Raw genomic sequence first — 18679 nt, forward strand, 5'->3', positions numbered from 1 at the left:
ATATGCAGTTAAGGTTGGCTCTGACGGTCAGGTTGATAGGCTCAAAGCCCGATTAGTTGCCAAAGGGTACACTCAGATTTATGGCCTTGACTATTGTGACACTTTCTCTCCTGTGGCGAAAATGACTGCTATTCGACTCTTCTTTACAATGGTCGCCATTCGTCATTGGCCCCTTCATCAATTGGATATCAAGAATGCTTTCCTTCATGGTGATCTTGAGGAGGAAGTCTACATGGAGCAACCTCCTGGATTTGTTGCTCAGGGGGAGTCTGGTATGGTGTGCAAATTGCATCGCTCTTTATATGGCCTCAAACAATCACCACGTGCCTGGTTTGGAAAATTCAGCTCCATTATTCAAAGTTTTGGGTTAAGACGCAATGAGGCAGATCACTCGGTCTTTTACTCGCATACTTCTCCTGGGAAATGTATCTACCTAATAGTATATGTTGATGATATAGTCATTACAGGAAATGATATTGTTGGCATATCTCAATTAAAGGAGCACTTGTGTAGGCATTTTCAAACAAAGGATTTGGGAAGCCTCAAATACTTCTTAGGCATTGAAGTGGCACAGTCTAAACATGGCATTGTAATCTCTCAAAGGAAGTATGCTCTTGATATCCTACAAGAAACTGGTATGATTGATTGTAAACCAGTAGAGAGTCCTATGGACCCAAATCAAAAGTTAACAACTGAAGAAGGTGAATTATTCTCTGACCCTGAAAGATACAGGAGGCTGGTTGGAAAACTAATTTACCTCACCATTACAAGGCCAGATCTATCCTTTGCAGTTGGAGTGGTTAGTCACTTTATGCAGTCTCCATGTGTTGGCCCTTGGAATTCTATCATCCGCATTCTAAGGTACCTAAAAAAGGCTCCCGGGCAAGGGTTGTTATATGAAGATCGAGGAAGCTTTCATGTCTCTGGATATTGTGATGCGGATTGGGCAAGATCTCCTATGGACAGACGATCTACTACTAGATACTGTGTATTCTTTGGAGGTAATATTATTTCATGGAAAAGTAAGAAGCAGAGTGTAGTAGCTAGATCGACAGCTGAAGCTGAATATAGAGCCATGGCATCACTAACATGTGAACTTATATGGGTGAAGCAATTTCTTCAAGAACTTAAGTTTTGTGACATCAAGACTATGAAGATGTATTGCGATAATCAAGCTGCTCTCCACATTGCTTCAAATCCAGTGTTTCACGAGAGAACAAAACATATAGAAATAGACTGTCATTTTGTTCGTGAAAACTTATTGGCAAAGGAAATATGTACTGAGTTTGTGGGATCGAATGACCAATTCGCAGACATGTTGACCAAGGCATTAAGGGAACCTCGAATTGAGTTTATTTGTTCCAAGCTGGGTACATACAATTTGTATGCTCCAGCTTGAGGGGGAGTGTAGAAGTAATTAATATATCTAGGCAATCATGATGTGTAAGCTAGGAGGTTGAGTGTTGGATAACCTCTAACCTAGCACTAGCTGCAGCCTTTAATGTTTCAACTTCTGTGTATCTCTTTCATCATATGTATAAATATCAAGAACAGTAGAGGGGATTATCATTAAGCCCTCAAACATATTTTGTCTGTTTTAATTTCAACTATGGTTATAAAAGGATAGATACATTGTTGAGAAAATGGAATGCTAAGGCTATCGAAATGGGAGTTTAAAGGGTTCTGCAAGTTTTATAGGGGTCTCGAGGAGGATTCCTCAGCGATGATTGCTTTCTTGTCACGACAGACTTAAAAGGGACATCATTTGGAGTGAACGAATGAGTGACTTGTATGTTGATCAGAGTGGCACAACGGGGTGGGGAGAAGAGATACCTATGAAGGGTAAGAGGTGTGTGGGAAGAACTATCTTACTCATGACCTAGTGAATTACTACAACAATCGGTTATTCATAAAACCGCGAAGGCGGCGTTCTTATGGGTACTAAGTAAGGATGTTCAGTGATCATTTAGAATTGGAGTTATGGAGTTACTCAGAGAAAGTTGTGCAAGCGGAGTAAGAGATGGTTTGAGTTATGATTTCAAATTAGGATGTCAACGTGGAAGTGAGAAAGTGGGCGCAAACGTTTGGCCAGAGAAGGAAATTCAAGATCCTCGAGTTGACGAGGTGAGAGTAAGAGTTGGTTAAGAAACATAAGTGTTTGGGGTGGAAAGAGAATGTGTGAGGAGATTTCATTAGTCTAGTAATCTGACTAGAACTAGTGAGTCTCTCGACAAGATTGGGGAAGAAGTAATTCAGCAAAATCTTAGTTTGGGAAGTATCTTAGAGTTGATAGGTATAAATCAAGCTAGAAATTATAAGCCAAGGAAAGACCTAGTTCTTAGGCTTTTGTCAAAGGATAGTTAAAGTTTAGCAAATCATAAATGAAGGGGAGATGCCGAAATGAAATGGGTGGTTGTAATAAAGAAAAGTTTAATTTGGAAATGAAATGACTTGGTTGTGGACTTTGTTACCATTGGTTGAAGTTAGTAAAGGAGGCAAGATGTTATGAGTGTCGTTACGCATAAAAGTGGTCAAGAGTGTTGATGGTAGGGCGGTAGGCCAAAGCTCCATGGTGATCAAGTCACTGAAGTGAGACATAAAGGAGTAAACAAGGTGATGGGAAGTGATAACGAACATGCTTTAGTTTGAGACTTAATGTCATCTAAGACTTTGATAAAACCTACAAGAGGTAGTGAAGAGCATATGGTAGACGAGTCGGTCTATCAAATACAAGTTGGTTGGGTAGGTAAGGAGGAGCATCCCAGTTCTAAGGTTGCAGGTTGGAAGTTACTTCGAGAGTAGTGACTAAACCAATCTACACAGTTGAACACATATCGCTTGGCACAGAGGCAGAGTTTTCAGTGACTATAGGTGCCAGAGTCATTTTTTTAGTCATGTCTAAGTGGTGGTTGTTGGATGAAATGGGAAAAACGTAGTTTTCTTCCCATCTCGTCGGTGAATTTTCAAGATCAAAAATTTTTGTTGTTGGGGAGAATGTAAGACCTAATATTTTCTGCACTAAATTAAAAGGGCTGCCCCATGTGAGTTGGGCCTAAGGGCTGGCCCAAAGGGAAACAAACCATAAGTCTGCCCTAAACCTCATTCCTCTCACTTTGTTGAAACAGATTTCCTAACCCCTTTGAGTAGCCGTCACCCTTTCCGATAGGGTTTAGCCTTGGAGCCCCGTCGCACTTGTTCGAGCCAGTTTCGTTCCACGTAAGTTGCATCCCATCCCATGCCTCTCTTGTTTAGCATAGTTGCTTCAAGTTCCAACTAGGGTCGTACTAAGTGGCTTTGTGTCCTTCTGTTCTTGTGTTTCCAGCTCGCTAAACCGCTCTAGGAGCTACCGCGTTTATCTGTTCGCACCCAAGAACCTAGCTGTTAGCCTTTTTCCAGGTAAGGGAAGCTAGAACCTAATATTGTATTCCTCTTTTTCGTTGTTCTTGCTGTTGTGCTACGATTTTATGGTTGATATGATGTTCTGGATGCGTGGAATTCTTTTGTATGTTACTTTTGGCTTGGTATGAATGGCTGTCGCAGGAAAACAATGGCGAGATTTGATAATCTCGGCCAAGCGAGCCTGTCTCGCCTAGGCGAGATGAGCAGAGGCTCGCCCAAACTTTTACGCGAGGGGTCACTTAGGCGACCAGCTCAATTTTGAGCAGTGAGTGTCTCGCTCAGGCGAGGGGAGTCTCGCCTAAGCGAGAATGCGTAGAGGTCGCTATTGTGTGTGTGTCGAGCTCTCGCCTAGGCAGAGGGAGCTCGCCTGAGCGAGAGTCCTTCTCGCTTGAGCGAGACCCTCTAGCCTGAGCGAAGAGTCGGGCGAGAATGTGTCCTAAGATGGTTCCCCTCTGTGTTTGGATGTTTAGCTTGTGCTTGTATGAGTTATGGTATGATGGCTTAATGGGAATGAGTATGCATGATTAGGAGAGGGTTATATGTGTGAATTATGAGTTTGGCATAAGATTTATATGAGTTATACTTGAGAGGCTGAATATATGTATATGTGGTCACGAAGTTGACATGAGCAACAATGGACATGATGGTTGGTGATCCAGTGGCATGGTTTTGGTATGAGGAGAAACACTTTACTCATGGTTGGGAATAACGAGTTGGTATTGATTCAACTTATGATAAATGAGGGTTGGTTACGAATGTTGGTATGAGATTCCTATGCATGATATGTGTATCCGTTACTTGGCTGTTTGTATATGTTTGACACGTGGTCAGTACGTAATTCCTTGAAGCCTCTAGGTGGGACTTCAAGGTCGTGCTTCAGTGGTCGGAACATAATTCTATGGCCCCTGTTAGTGGATGTCCATGGTGGTGCCCCATCTATATAACTTGGTAAGGATTCAAGGTAAGGATTGCATCCTGACACTTTAAGGAGTCAGTTAGTCTCACTTAGAGCGGACTGAAATGTGGTAGGAGTAGCAGGAGGCCTGAAATTCATTCAGGGCTAATCTTGTGTGTGAGGAAATTGATTCATTGTAACACTTATAACACAAAGGTCGGGGGTGAGCAGCTCGGGGGTGAGCAGAGGTATCCACCACAAGTGCAAGCATCCGCTGAATCCGACCAGGTTATATGTATCCGGATGAGTCGAGTCGAGTCGAGTCTTAGTGTATTGTTTTGAAAGGTCATAACATGCTTGGGTGGTGTATGTATAATTGACTGTGAAAGTATATCTGATTGCATGATAAAACCATTTTCGGCTCTAGCTTACCTTTTTATTATTGTTGTGTGTTCTGCTGTGTGGTACTCTCTTTTGCGATGATCATCAACTTGTTGATGTGAGCAGATGCGAGGAACACCCGTGGACAACAGGAAGATGATGGTTCCGCTGCTTAGCCTTGGGATTAACTTTTGCTTTTGGGCTTTTCTTTAGGGCTATGGCCCATGTACGCTTTGCTCTTTGGTATTTTATTAAATTCTGTTAAGTCCTTGGATTCTTGGTTGTATCTGGCATCATGGTGCACCTTAGAATCCTAGCATTTTTGGATATTGTAAGGAGTAATGTTTATACTCCAGGACTTGTTTCTAAATTTCTATCTGTATGGCATTTCATTTAAATTAAAGTTATTATTTAAATGGAGTGTTATATTTTTTTTCTTTTCAAAACCAATCCAAAAGTAATTGGTAAGATAAACTATACATAATAATTAAAAAATTCAAGATTATTCACCCCTTATTTAAATGAAGAGAATGATTTCAAACACAACGGCTAATGTAGGGATCGATACATGACGATGAATGATTATAAAACTACATGTGAGAAAAGCCTAAAAGAATGAAGGAGTAACAAAAATGATAAGTTGAGTTTTATAGTTCAATTTTGAGATTCTAATAAAGTAAAAGAAGTCATAATTTTGAATAGTGTATAGGGAAATAGTTAAAGAGAGATAAACGAGAGAATGAAAGGAGAGAAATTTGAAATATTTATTTTTGCTAATAGTAAGAAAATTTTAGAAAATTGTATTATATATTGTTATTTCTTTTAATGTAAAACATTTATCACCTCTTCAATTCAAAATAATAGATTGGATAGTGAAAATATCACTCATCATCTATAAATATTATAATTGTTATATATATATATATATATATATATATATATATATATATATATTCTCTATTTTATATTCACATTTCATAATTTCAATTTTATCCTTTATAATATAATTATTTGTTAAAATTTAAAAAATTAATAATTACTTTTACATGTTTTCTATAAAATTGTTTATCTTCCCTTCTTTTTTTACCTATTCATCAACAATTATTTCTTCATATTTTCTTCATTCATTTCACTTTATTTTTAATAAATATAAATTTATTTTTGTATATTAACTTAATAACATTATAATATCATCACTTACTTGTATAATATACATATTTAAAATATGCAAGTTCACATGCGTATTAAAACCTTACACCATTTTTTGTACTCTTTTACTTTTCCTATTTTTACCCTTAATAATGTAATTTTTAACTTATTTGTTAACGACAATTATATAAACTATCATCAATTTCAATTTTACACTCTTTCTTATACATTTATTCAACTGATTTTCATTTATTCATCTTATTTCTTGGTTTCTACCCTCACTTTCGCTAACTTGCATATACTTACTATTTCCATTGTATTTGTTCTTTTTAAAGTTTCTTCCACCTCCTCTTTATTTTTTTAAATTTCATTTTTCACTATTGTTCATATAAGTCGAAAACATGGGGAGAATATTCATAGATAGAGAGGGATAGAAAGCCAAAATAGAAATTGAAAATGAAATTGAACTTTAGAGTACTTTAGGGAGAATTTAAAAACCATACATCGTCAAATTAAATGACAGTGAAATGCAAGCCAAATGATGTCCAAATACAAGGATTGCAAACACGAGATCATGAATGGTATGTTAAAAGTTCACTGTGAATGAATCATCCTAAAAGACAGAAGATGGTTATGAAACAAAATAGAAAATAGAATGAACAATTGCGGTTTGTTGTGCTTTTAAATTTGGATTAAAATTTTTACTAAAAAATATTTATATTTTATTTGGTAAAACTTTGCATTTGTTGTATTTTAAAATTTGGGTTAAAATTTTAACTAAAAATTATTTATATTTTATTTGATAATAAACACCACAAGTATTATTATTACAATAGATGAAATAAACACGCGGGATATTCACATTTATAGTTACACTGAAAAATATTAGAAAATTTTAAAGGGTAATATTGTCAAAATGGTTTTGAAAAGAATGAATGGAGAAATAAAAATATTTGATTGAATATGATGATAACTATGGTTTCTTCTCAATTATTTATCGACAATATTACTTTTGAGTGGAGATGTTAAACACTTACGTTTTAGTAGAGATGGTGTGATCAACAATTTGTATCTTCTAAAAAAATACACTCGTTTAGGCGACTAGTGTAGATAATAAGATTGTGAGAGCAAAATTATATTTACACATCGTTTAGGCGATAATACACTCGTAGTTCAAAGTTTTTACAAATAACACAAAGTCATCACATGTGGGTACATGTATCTTAGGTACAAATAAATATCTAAATACAGATCAATTTTAATAATAAAAAATAATTAGTTATAACTAATTTAATTTATAAATTAAAAATTATTGATAACTTAAATAATTTATAAATTAATCTTTAAATTGGTATGATAGACTAGTTTTTAAATTGATATTAATCTTAACTATCAAGAATGATTATTAAAAAAATTAGTTTATAAATTATTATTATTATTATTATTATTATTATTAGATACCAGTTTATATATAAATTCTTTTGATCATAATAATTAATGTTAATGACAAACCAATTTAACCTGATGACTAATTTAAAAATTAATTTATAAACTATTTAGTTATCAATAAATTTTAATTTATAAATAAATATTCAAATTAATTATTATAGTAACTAATTATTTTTATCATTAAAATTTGATCGTTTATAAATTTTATTTGTAGTGGTTTAATGTCCTTTTCTTGCTGATTGTAACAAATTGAAAAATTGTAACATGTTTTCACAGTTAAAGATGAACAAAACCTTGACAATGCATTAAACATGTAAATGTTTTTGCATTCGACGTGCAGTTTTTGTTTAAAAATATATTAAATATGTATGCTAAATGTCCTTGTCTTGTTTGTTGTAGCCGATTAAAATATAAGAGCATTTGTTTTCCCAGGTAAAGATGAATAAAACTTTGACAATGTATTAAACATGAAGATGTATTTGCATTAACCATGCATTTTTTGTATAAAAATGTATTAAATATGTATGTTTAATGTCCTTGTCTTGTTGATTATACCAAATTAAAATTAAGAGCATGCTTTCCCAGTTAGATGAATAAAACCTTGACAGTTCATGCATTTTAGGTATGAAAATGATTTGCATTAAACATGCTTTTCGTATAAAAATGTATTAAACACTTATGTGCACCTTATGTCAACTTTACATGAACATAAACAAATCTCTTAAAAAAATAGTTCTATATGTCAATATTATGAATTAAAAAACTTTCTTCAAAAGATAAAGAAAATATAGTTACACGTGTCACAAGAATATAAATTTCAAAATGTGTGAGAACATAATAGATGAAGACGATACTAATCTAATATTGTTTATATGATAAGAATAAATTAGTAATTAACACAAATTACAATGCTTAACGGATAAAAGGTGGAGTTGAAAAAAAAACGATCAAGTAATAAAATGTCTAGCCGACTTAGTCCATTTTACATTGACCAAATATTTTTATTCAATTTAAAAATGTTTAAATTAAGTATTTACTTAAAAATATAAAATTAAATACTTATTTCGAAAATCTAAGTTATAATATTTTAATTTAGGTTTAATTAGTCGAATGATATTCATTTTTATTCAAATGTATTAGTTTGATACATGTTTACAAAAATGTGTCAATTTAATTTTAATTTTTGACAAAAATTATTAAAATCGTTAACTTAATTCATAACTTTTTTCATTAAATTTTAATACAAATATCAATACTTAATTTTATAAATAATTTTAAATATCAATATATCTTAATAATTTTTTACTAAAAAAATCTAATTAAAACATTTTCTAAAAAATTAAAACTCAATTAATACATTTTTCAAAACAGATACAACTGACACATACCATCCCACTAATTAAAAGTTTAAAATACAATAAACACATGTTTAGTATACATATCTACATATATTTATACATATTTAGTTTAGTATATTAATAATTTCACTTTATTTGAGATTCAATTTTTAAAAACGTTTTCTAAAAATAAAATCGTAACAGAAATTTAAAATTATAAAACAATTGATATTTTAAATAAAATAAATAATTCTAAGGATATTATCATCATGCTTGAAATCAGAAAATTAAACCGACTTTTAACAAAAAAACTCCGTTGAAGTTGTTATTTTACGGAGTCTTAAAAGAGGTGTTGAAGTTGGTGGGTGAGGTGGAAGAGTGACGTCATCGCAGAGGAATCCCCAGCCATGGGCGAGTACGGAGAACGGAGCCACGTAACCGCCCCTTTCCTAATCCCGAACCGCCACGTCACAGGTCAGGACCAGTTTCTCTCGCGGCTTTCACACAGCACACACACACAGAGCCTTGATTTTAAGACTAAAAAACCCAAAAAGAAATGTGGATTCAAAGTGAAGTGCCCTCTCTCTCTCTCTCTCCTACTTCACTTTTCTCTCTCCTTGCTCCTTGGACTCACTCCCTCTTCTTCTACCACTGCCTCTCCCTAATTTCTTCTCCCTTCTCATACCCATTTACTGTCACTAATCCTTTCTTCCTCCTCCTTCATCCATAACCGCTTCTTTTGTCCATCTCTTTCTTTTTTCTCTCTCTCTGCTTATTTTTTTCTCTTCACACTGTACATAGCAACATGGATGATGAATATGCTAAGCTTATAAGAAGGATGAACCCACCGAGGTAACTGCTTCACTACTTTCAATCTTTCTTCTTCTCTCCTCTTCTTTTTGTTTCTGTTTATGGGGACTGTTTTTGATGTTTTGCTTGTCAGCACCACATGTTTTTCTCTTGTTTTATGGTTTATGGAAGTTTTAATCAACTGGGGTGTAAAATTAAACCTCTTTTTCAGTTTGGTGTTTTCATTTTTTCCAGTACTGACATGGAAGTTCCTTGCTTGATTCCTCTTTTTTTTTTTTTTTTGTAAGCCATGGAACAAATTAACATCCTATGTTACCAAATCTTCTCGTTTTTTTTTTTTTTTTTTTACTTTTTTCCTAAAACAAAATTGTATTTGGTATGCTTTTTCTTGTGGTTTGATGTGATAATCGTTATTTTCATGTTTGAATTCCGGTGTGTGTATACTGTGTCTATAGTGTTGGTGTTTTTTACCGGCTAGTTTTTTATATGCAGGGTTGTGATTGACAACAATGCCTGTGAAAACGCAACTGTTATTCAGGTAAAGCTGGTTGCTTCCCTTTGATTAGGCTTCACAAAATTGAGTTGACAATAAGGAAGATTCTTTTTTTTTTTTTTTTTCTTTCTTTCAGTTTTCTAATTATTTGATCTTATAAAGTTTGTGTTTTCCCCTGTTTTGGTTCACAAAATTGAGTTGACAATAGAAAAGATTCTTCCTATTTTTTTGTTCAAATTTTCTAATGATTTGATGTTGTAGAATTTGGCTGGATTTATTTATTTTTTTTATTTTTTTAATATAAAAACAAAATGTTTCGGAGTCAATTTCATTTTTCGGGAAAAAGAAATAGCTATGCACTTTTTTCTTATGTAAGTGTTTTTACAGGTTGACAGTGTCAACAAACATGGGATTCTCTTGGATGTTGTCCAAGTTATTTCAGATATGAACCTTGTGATAACAAAGGCCTATATCTCCTCTGATGGGGTGTGGTTCATGGATGGTAAGTTTCCTATTCTTCATCAGTGGCAAGCTAAAGGGAAAAAAAAAAGACTTAGAGTAGTGATTATAATTATTTTTGTGAACTTTGCTTCTGATTCTAGTATTTATTTTGATGATTTTCAGTGTTTAATGTGATTGATCGTAATGGAAACAAGATCAGAGATAAGGAAGTCATTGATTATATTCAAAGGGTAGGGATTTTTCTGCTTGAATTTCTTAAAAAGCTAAATAAGGCTTATTTATGTTTTCATTCTCTGTTGTAGGGTCTCCCCCTTCTCTCTTATTTTTCTTTTGCTAGAAATCCTCGGGTTAAGTAAGCAGGACACTTGTGTTAGTGCCGAGAATGCTAATTTGAATTTGGTTCTTTTAAAATATGAACTTTACTATACTTTTGCCATTATTTTCTGCTTGCTGATTGCTCTAGTTAGCTATGAACTGGTTTACCAAATTAGATGGAGGGAGAACAAGCTCAAATTCCAATTTTGTTCATTTTTTATTTCACTTATTTATTTGACTCATCAAAACTCTGTTGGTCCCAGTAGTTCTCCAGCAAATGTTATATTAACTGTTAGTTCCATCTGGTGATTAACTCGTTATATTACTGTCATACTGATTTAATTAGTTATATAGTGAACATAGGATGATATAAAGCAAGATAAAAAATCCTTGAAGAAATGTGAGGGTCTTGAAACTTTGGAGATTTGATCTTAATAAACGCCGAAGTACAAGTGTCTTAAGTTATCCATTCTGGTGTGTGAAGCCTAAGTTAGGTCCATTAAGATATGAGTGTCTTCTTTCTGCAAGTGATATGTGATTCTCGTCATGCTAATAATATATAGTTCCTTGATGATAGATGATGGTCAATAAGTCTTGTGACTTTGTGGTTTCTCACTGATCTTTGTTCTTTTTGTAGAGAATTGAAAACAATCCGAGCTTTGCACCCTCACTGAGAGAGTCTGTTGGAGTTGTACCTACTGAAGAGCATACTGTAATTGAACTCACCGGCACAGACCGACCCGGGTTACTATCTGAAATCTGTGCAGTTCTCACGGACCTTCACTGTAATGTGGCCACTGCTGAGATATGGACACATAATACTAGAGCTGCAGCTGTAGTTCATGTGACAGATGATTCCAGCGGCTGCGCCATCAAGGATCCGTCTCGCCTCTCTACGATAAGGGATTTGCTTTCTAATGTTCTTAGGGGAAGCAATGATCCAAAGACAGCAAGGACAACACTTTCACCCACTGGCGTTACAAATAGGGACAGAAGATTGCATCAGATTATGTTTGCTGATAGGGATTATGAGAGGATTGAAAGGGAAGGACGAGGGGGACTCAGAGATAGAGACAAACGCCCTCTCCCTCATGTAACCGTTGTAGATTGTGTTGAGAAGGATTACACTGTGGTTACCATGAGAGCAAAAGATCGACCAAAGTTGCTGTTTGATATTGTTTGCACTTTAACTGACATGCAGTATGTAGTTTTTCATGGTGTTGTTAAGACATTACGGACAGAAGCTTTTCAGGTTAGCCAAATTTTTTCTCTTTATGTTGTTTGTTATATGGTTCAACCTTTTTTGCTTTGTGTACTACTGTACTTGTTATTGTAGCTAAACTAAACTCAAATACTAAAAATTTTGGCCTGTAAATTTCAACTGTTGTGACTTAAACAGAAGATGAGAACTTAACCTATAATATTAGTTCATTATATGAGAAAGTTCTATGGCTCAAGTATCACATTAACTTAAACAATGTTTGATCAGATGAACTACATGCATTCTATACTTGAGTTTCATATGGTCAGCATGGAATGGTCTGAGTCCATTTTCTGCTTGAATTTTTCTGACTGAGATTTTCTCCTTCATCTAGGAGTTTTATATTCGGCATGTGGATGGCTTTCCCATTAGTTTAGAGGCTGAACGTGAACGACTGGTGCAGTGTCTTGAAGCAGCAATTGAAAGGCGAGCATCTGAGGTGTGATAACAATCCACAGCTTGAAGCTGCACTTCTCAGAACCTTTTGTGAATGGAATGATGCTAACATATGTGTTTGTATGCAGGGAATGGAGCTGGAGTTGTGCACAAAAGATCGTGTAGGACTTCTTTCAGATATCACAAGAATATTTCGAGAGAACAGTTTGTGTATCAAAAGAGCAGAAATATCAACAGAAGAAGGAATGGCAAGAGATACTTTTTATGTTACAGATGTCACTGGTAACCCAGTTGACCCCAAGATTATAGATTCAATTCGCAGACAGATTGGTGACAAAGTACTGAACGTAAAACATAGTTCTAGTCTTTCACCAAAGGCCCCTCAACCCACAACAATTGGATTTCTCTTAGGAAATTTTTTCAAAGCTCGATCTTTTCAGAATTTTAAGCTGATCAGATCTTATTCTTGAGTCCTCCTTTGTATATTCCCTGCATTTCCTTTCCCTTACTCTCAAGTGAAAAAGAAATTTATGTGTGCAAGTTAAAGAGATTGTATATATGTTCCTCCCAGCAAAGGGGCTTGGAATTTACACTGTACAGTAGAAAGCTTAAACACACATCTACATAGCTTAGTTGTGCTCAGTAGCATGTTACCTAGGTTCAATATGAAGCAAGTAGTGCTTTTAGGATGCCAAATCCAAAAGAGTATATAGTGCTTTTAGGGGTGTGATTTGGTGTAGATGCAATTGGGTCTGTACATGTACATGGTTTAAAGAGTACATTTTGGTGGTGTAATTTGGAGTAGATGTAAACTTTGTGTATGCACATAAAATTGAATGGAAAAATTGTAATTATGTGTATAATTGTATGTCTCCTCCTTTCCTTTCTCTCTGTTCAAATATCCTGTTGTGCACTAAGTACTGCTATGTTCATAAGAATGCTATTTGATTTTTCTTAAATCTAAAAGGCCACTAAGTCTAGTTTGGTTTGGTTTTCATAAAAATTGTTAGAGCGGTTTTTCTTAAACCTAAAAGGTCACTAAGGTAGATGGAATTACAAACCAAGAAGGGATGTTAATTAAAAATCTCAAGATGATATGCTAATTAACGAGATGATTTACTTGCTGGTTTAAGAAAACGTTGATCATAGCTATTTAAGAATTTGTATGGTAGCATTACTCCACCTCATATATTAAAGGCTTGAATAAGTTTAATGTTTTAAAAATATCATCGGTTTTTATTTTGAATGTTTAAAGCTGTTGTTTATTTGAGTATTTAATAAATTATTGTTTTTTTGTTAAGTTAATTCTATATATATATATATATATATATATATATATATATATATAATCAATTATATTTTTCTATGAATTTATTAAATTGAAAAATTACGTAAATAATTAAATAAAGAAAAAAAATTTCACATATAATAAAAAAAGTATAATTATTTGTTTTATACAACTTTAATCTAATTGCTTTATGTTTTATTCTTTTTTAAGCAATTATAGAGAGGTTTTACTATAATCAAATTGATTATAACATTTATTATTTATTGTCTTTTTCGATTTATATGACTATATAGTTGTCATTTTTGAAAAAAAAAACGAGATAACGGATACAATTATATTTTTATTATTGAACCACATTTTATTTTCTAGAGTATTTATTTTATCACTTTTTCTTTGCAAATAAATAAGTTTAAATGAAAATAAATAATCTCTCAGAAGAGAATATATACAATAAGGTGCACTATCAACTTCATTTGATAGAAATATTGGTATAATGTTGAAAAAAATTAATTAAATTTTTTTTTACCGTTACTAATGTTTTAATGTAATATTAATCCTAAATTATTTTTTAATTAAATCATATGGATGACGATTGACTCCCATGTTTCCTTTCATTACCTATAAATACCACCTCCTAGGTGCATGGGAAAAACCCACAAGAAACACTAGTTCTTGCAAAAATATTACGTCTTCTATTTTTCTTTATACTATCTCTTAAAATAGTAGTGATCTAACGGGTTATTGTATCTTGCAAAAATATAATAATTGTTTGACTTGATAATCTCATCTTATCCAGATCTCTATCTTGTTTTATTTTCTCATTATTTTCCAACATTCTTAAAGAGAAAATTTTTTGTTCTATAATTTGTTTATTCCTTTTATTTAAAAAAAATCAGAGATAATATTATGCTTGCCATGTTCATGATTAAGTCACTCTCAAGTAAGCTTGAAAATTTACGGGCAATTTTTTTTTTTCTGTTGCCAACAATAGATGAAGTTTTGGCTTACTGAAATAGGATTGTTTGTTGTGATTTCTAAAACTACTAATTCTTCTATCATCTTGAGTGTTTTTTCGACCTCTTCTACTGATGTTTCAGATAAAGATATTTTATGTCATGGACATATTTTTCCATACCAACATTACTATTGATTGATGGGAAACACTTGAATTGAAATATGGATATGCAGAAAAAGATTTATCTAGATATTCTTGCAAAAAAATATTTAATTTCAAATGGTTGATAATAAACCCATTTCTGATCAGATTCATGAGTTTGAAAATATTGTTTTGACATGAAATTAAAAAATATTATTTTATCGAGCATTATGCTTGTGGCTCTTTTTGATCTCAAAGTTGTCTCCTTCTTGGTTTGATTGTGCTCGAAGTTTAAAACACAAGCCTGAATATTTCTATTTTGATGATTTGCTTGTGTGTTTTCATATTGAGGAAAACATTACTTTTTTCTCAAAATTCGCAGTCTAATTCCAAAGCCTATTTTGTTGAGAAATGTAATAAATTCGATAGCTCTTATAAGCCTAATCCAAAATCCTTCAAAAAACATGGTTTTAATAAAAATAAGTTTGTGAAAAACCCTTCTTTCTCTAAACCAAGAAACAACTTTTCTTATAACAACAATAAGCATAAGGATAAAAATATGGGGAATGAGATGTTTTGTTTTGTTTATGCTTGAACTAATCATCTAGCTAAAAAATTCTTTCAATGTCATCGCCAACCTATGTCTAGTTCCAAACCTGAAGCTAATACTATTTGCCTATGATTTCCCATATGAAAGGTAGCATGTCACTCGCCCTAAGTTAAATTATATTTTTAACTCAAATGATTGGTTTATAGATTCTAGGGTTAATGTTCATGTGTTTGCTAATAAAAAAACATTTTCTTTATATCAAGAAACAAGCACACGTACCATAACTATGGTAAATGGGAGCATGACATATGTTCTATGAGAGAGTCAAGTGAAACTAGAGTTGTCTTCTAGAAATTATCTTATTTTAAATGGAGTCTTTCATGTTTCTGAAATTATAAAAAATCTCATAAGTACTTCTTAGTTAGTTCAATAAGGTTACAAAGTTGTTTTTGAGTCCAATAGAATTGTTATTACTAAACATGGTGTTTTTATTGGTAAAGGATATATTTGTGTGACGGTTTGTTTAAGTTAAGTCTTATGCCTTTTTCAGCTATAAAATATCTAGTAGTTCTCATTTGATTATTACCAATGTTGAAAGTTGTGATATGTGGCATCCTAGACTAGGTCAAATAAATTCAAATTTTGTTAGAAGAATGATGTCTCTTAATCTTATTCCTAAATCTTCTATTGATTTTGAAGAAAAAAAATGTGAAATGTGTTCAATTAAAGCAACTAAGGAACCCATGCCATACATGCATGAAAAAGGAAACTAATCTACTTGAATTAATACATAGTGATGTATGTGATAGTAATGATGTTTTAACACACGATGGTAAAATATATTTTATTACTTTTATTGATGATTTCTCTAAATATTGTTATGTGTATATAATAAACCACAAACATGAAATTTTTGATAAATTCAAAATATATAAATCTGAGTTAGAAAATCAATTAGAAAGAAAAATTAGGCTTCTTCGTTCTAATAAAGTGATACGATCCTATCCAGGAAAGAGTACAATCATTTATAAATTTGAATACTCAAGAGGCAATATAAAAATAAATCAGTGAAGAACGTGAAATAAGACAGGGATGGAAGATGTCACAATCTAGTATATTGATAAGTTAGGTGAAGATTCACCACAAAGATATTACTCTTAGATAAGAATCAAAGTTCTAATCTAAGAGCCAAAAGAATCCTTTCTCAAATAATGTAAATGCATATAATATGACTCAAAAGTGTCTACATAAATTTTTGGTTAAAATAACTTTTTGGTCCCAATTTTCGTCAAGTTTTTTCAAATAAGTCCTAATTTTAGTTTTGTGTTCAAATAGGTCCCAATTTTCGTCAATTTTGTTCAATTGGGTCCTTTTTTGCTAACACCGTTTAAATCATTAACAATCATGAACAGTGACTGCCACATGTCACTTCGTGGTTTTTTTGAATTTTTTTTATTTTTATTTTTAATTTTTTAAATTTTTTTAAGTTTTGTTAATTTTTTTAAATGTACACGTGTCAACCTAGGAGTGTGCCACGTGTCACTTCATGGTTTTTTTGAATTTTTTTAAAAATTTTTAATTTTTTTTTAAATTTTTTTTAAATGTCCACGTGTCAATCCAGTAGCATGCCACGTGTCAAAGTCAATGTTCTAAATTCAATTTGGTCCCTATACTTGTTATTTTTGTTCAATTAGGTTCCAATTTTTGTTAACATTAACCAATTTGGTCCCTCTCCAAATTAAAACCAAATTTAATTTTTATATTAAAATTCATATTTTTATTAAATATCTTTATATAATATATTAAAATTCACATCATTATAACTTTGATATAAAAATTAAATTTGGTCACATCTTCTATAAGGACCAAATTGGTTAATCTTAACAAAAATTAGGACCTAATTGAACAAAAATAACAAATATAGAGACCAAATCGAATATAGAATATTGACTTTGACACGTGGCACACTACTAGATTGACACGTGAACATTTAAAAAATAATTCAAAAAAAATTCAAAAAAAATTCATAAAAATAAAATAAAAAATTCAAAAAAACCACAAAGTGACACGTGGCACACTCCTGGGTTGACACGTGTACATTTAAAAAAAATTAAAAAAATTAAAAAAAAATTAAAAATTAAAAATAAAAATAAAAAAAATTCAAAAAAACCACGAAATGACACGTGGCAGTCACTGTTCATGGTCGTTAATGATTTAAACGGTGTTAGCAAAAAAGGACCCAATTGAACATAATTGACGAAAATTGGGACCTATTTGAACACAAAACCAAAATTAGGACTTATTTGAAAAAACTTGACGAAAATTAGGACCAAAAAGGTATTTTAACCTAAATTTTTTGGTGCATCTATATAAAGGCACATAAATTTAAGAAAACTTGAGAATCCTACAAGAAGGCATGAGCCCAAAAACATAAAAGCATAAACTAATTTATAAAAGAAAACTTAAAGCCCAAAAACATAGACTAATTTTCCTAAAAACTATTCTTCAAATGTGCTCCAAACCATGATCTTCAAAACCTTTGAATTTCCAGTTGCTTGTAGCATTAGGAGCCTTGAATATATTTGATCTTCCCATTTCTTGCTCCTTGCCCTTGTCATAGGTTTTTTGAATTTTAAACTTTCATCTTCAAGTTCTTCTTGTATGAAATCTAGGGATAGTCCTCTATCATTTCCTTATTCTTGAAGAGAATTTGTCCTTAAATTCGTATCACTTGAAGTTTAGGAGATAGTCTTCTATCATACCCTCCTTCTTAAAGAGAATTTGTCCTCAAGTTTGTCTCAATTGAAGATTCCTTGTCATTCTTCCTTGTTTGGAGAGAATTCGACTCGAATTCTAGAAGGTCCTACATCCAAACACAAACCCAAATCAAAGACATAAATCTAAAATAATAAAAAGAAAATAGAAATTCTACTAAACTGAGATTTGGATCCTGGAAGAGGCCAATCTCTTATTATCAAAGATTTTGGAGGTCTGCCTCCATGGTCAAATACCAACGTGCACAAAGCATCGAACAATTTTAAACTAGAGATGCAATGCTCAAAGAAAAAGAAAGGAATATTACACAAACAAACAACCAATTTATAGGTATGACTTTGATCACTCATAGATTTGTTAGGAATGGGTAAAAAAGCTAATTCAGGAGCATATATTTCTAAGCTTGTGCTATCCCCTTTTATCATCATTTTTTCTTCCCATTGTTGATCCCATTGTTGCTTGATGACAAACTCTTTCTTTAAATATCCTTTCTTCTTTCCATTGTTGATGCCAATAAGAGGAAAGTTAGTACTTTTTTTCATTGACAATTCATAATGCTCTCTTCTTTCTTTCTCTTTTTCTCTCTTTTCTTCCTCCTCTCTTTTTCTAGTCTCATCTTTTTT

General features: G+C 32.4%; 1 protein-coding gene and 1 pseudogene across 1 annotated transcript; both read left to right on the forward strand.

The window, feature by feature from the left end:
• The first annotated feature begins 9164 nt into the window (after positions 1-9164).
• Positions 9165-13210, forward strand: LOC114163873 (ACT domain-containing protein ACR6-like). Its single transcript, XM_028048251.2, has 7 exons — positions 9165-9462; positions 9913-9958; positions 10301-10415; positions 10538-10605; positions 11328-11942; positions 12286-12390; positions 12476-13210. Exons 1-7 carry the CDS (start codon positions 9416-9418, stop codon positions 12815-12817), a joined length of 1338 nt encoding a protein of 445 aa, XP_027904052.1. The 5' UTR covers positions 9165-9415; the 3' UTR covers positions 12818-13210.
• A 1331-nt stretch (positions 13211-14541) lies between these two features.
• LOC146888805 (uncharacterized) lies at positions 14542-15413 on the forward strand (annotated as a pseudogene).
• Positions 15414-18679: the final 3266 nt, after the last annotated feature.

The sequence above is a fragment of the Vigna unguiculata genome, chromosome 1, assembly GCF_037176805.1.
Source record: "Vigna unguiculata cultivar grain cowpea cultivar isolate G323 ecotype 2 chromosome 1, ASM3717680v1, whole genome shotgun sequence".
Classification (NCBI taxonomy): Eukaryota; Viridiplantae; Streptophyta; class Magnoliopsida; order Fabales; family Fabaceae; genus Vigna; species Vigna unguiculata.

Coding starts and splice junctions, on each gene's coding strand:
- LOC114163873 (XM_028048251.2), top strand. CDS start 9,416: ATGGATGATGAATATGCTAAGCTTATAAGAAGGATGAACCCACCGAG. Junction 11,943..12,285: donor TACGGACAGAAGCTTTTCAG/GTTAGCCAAATT, acceptor TCCTTCATCTAG/GAGTTTTATATTCGGCATGT. Junction 12,391..12,475: donor TTGAAAGGCGAGCATCTGAG/GTGTGATAACAA, acceptor GTTTGTATGCAG/GGAATGGAGCTGGAGTTGTG.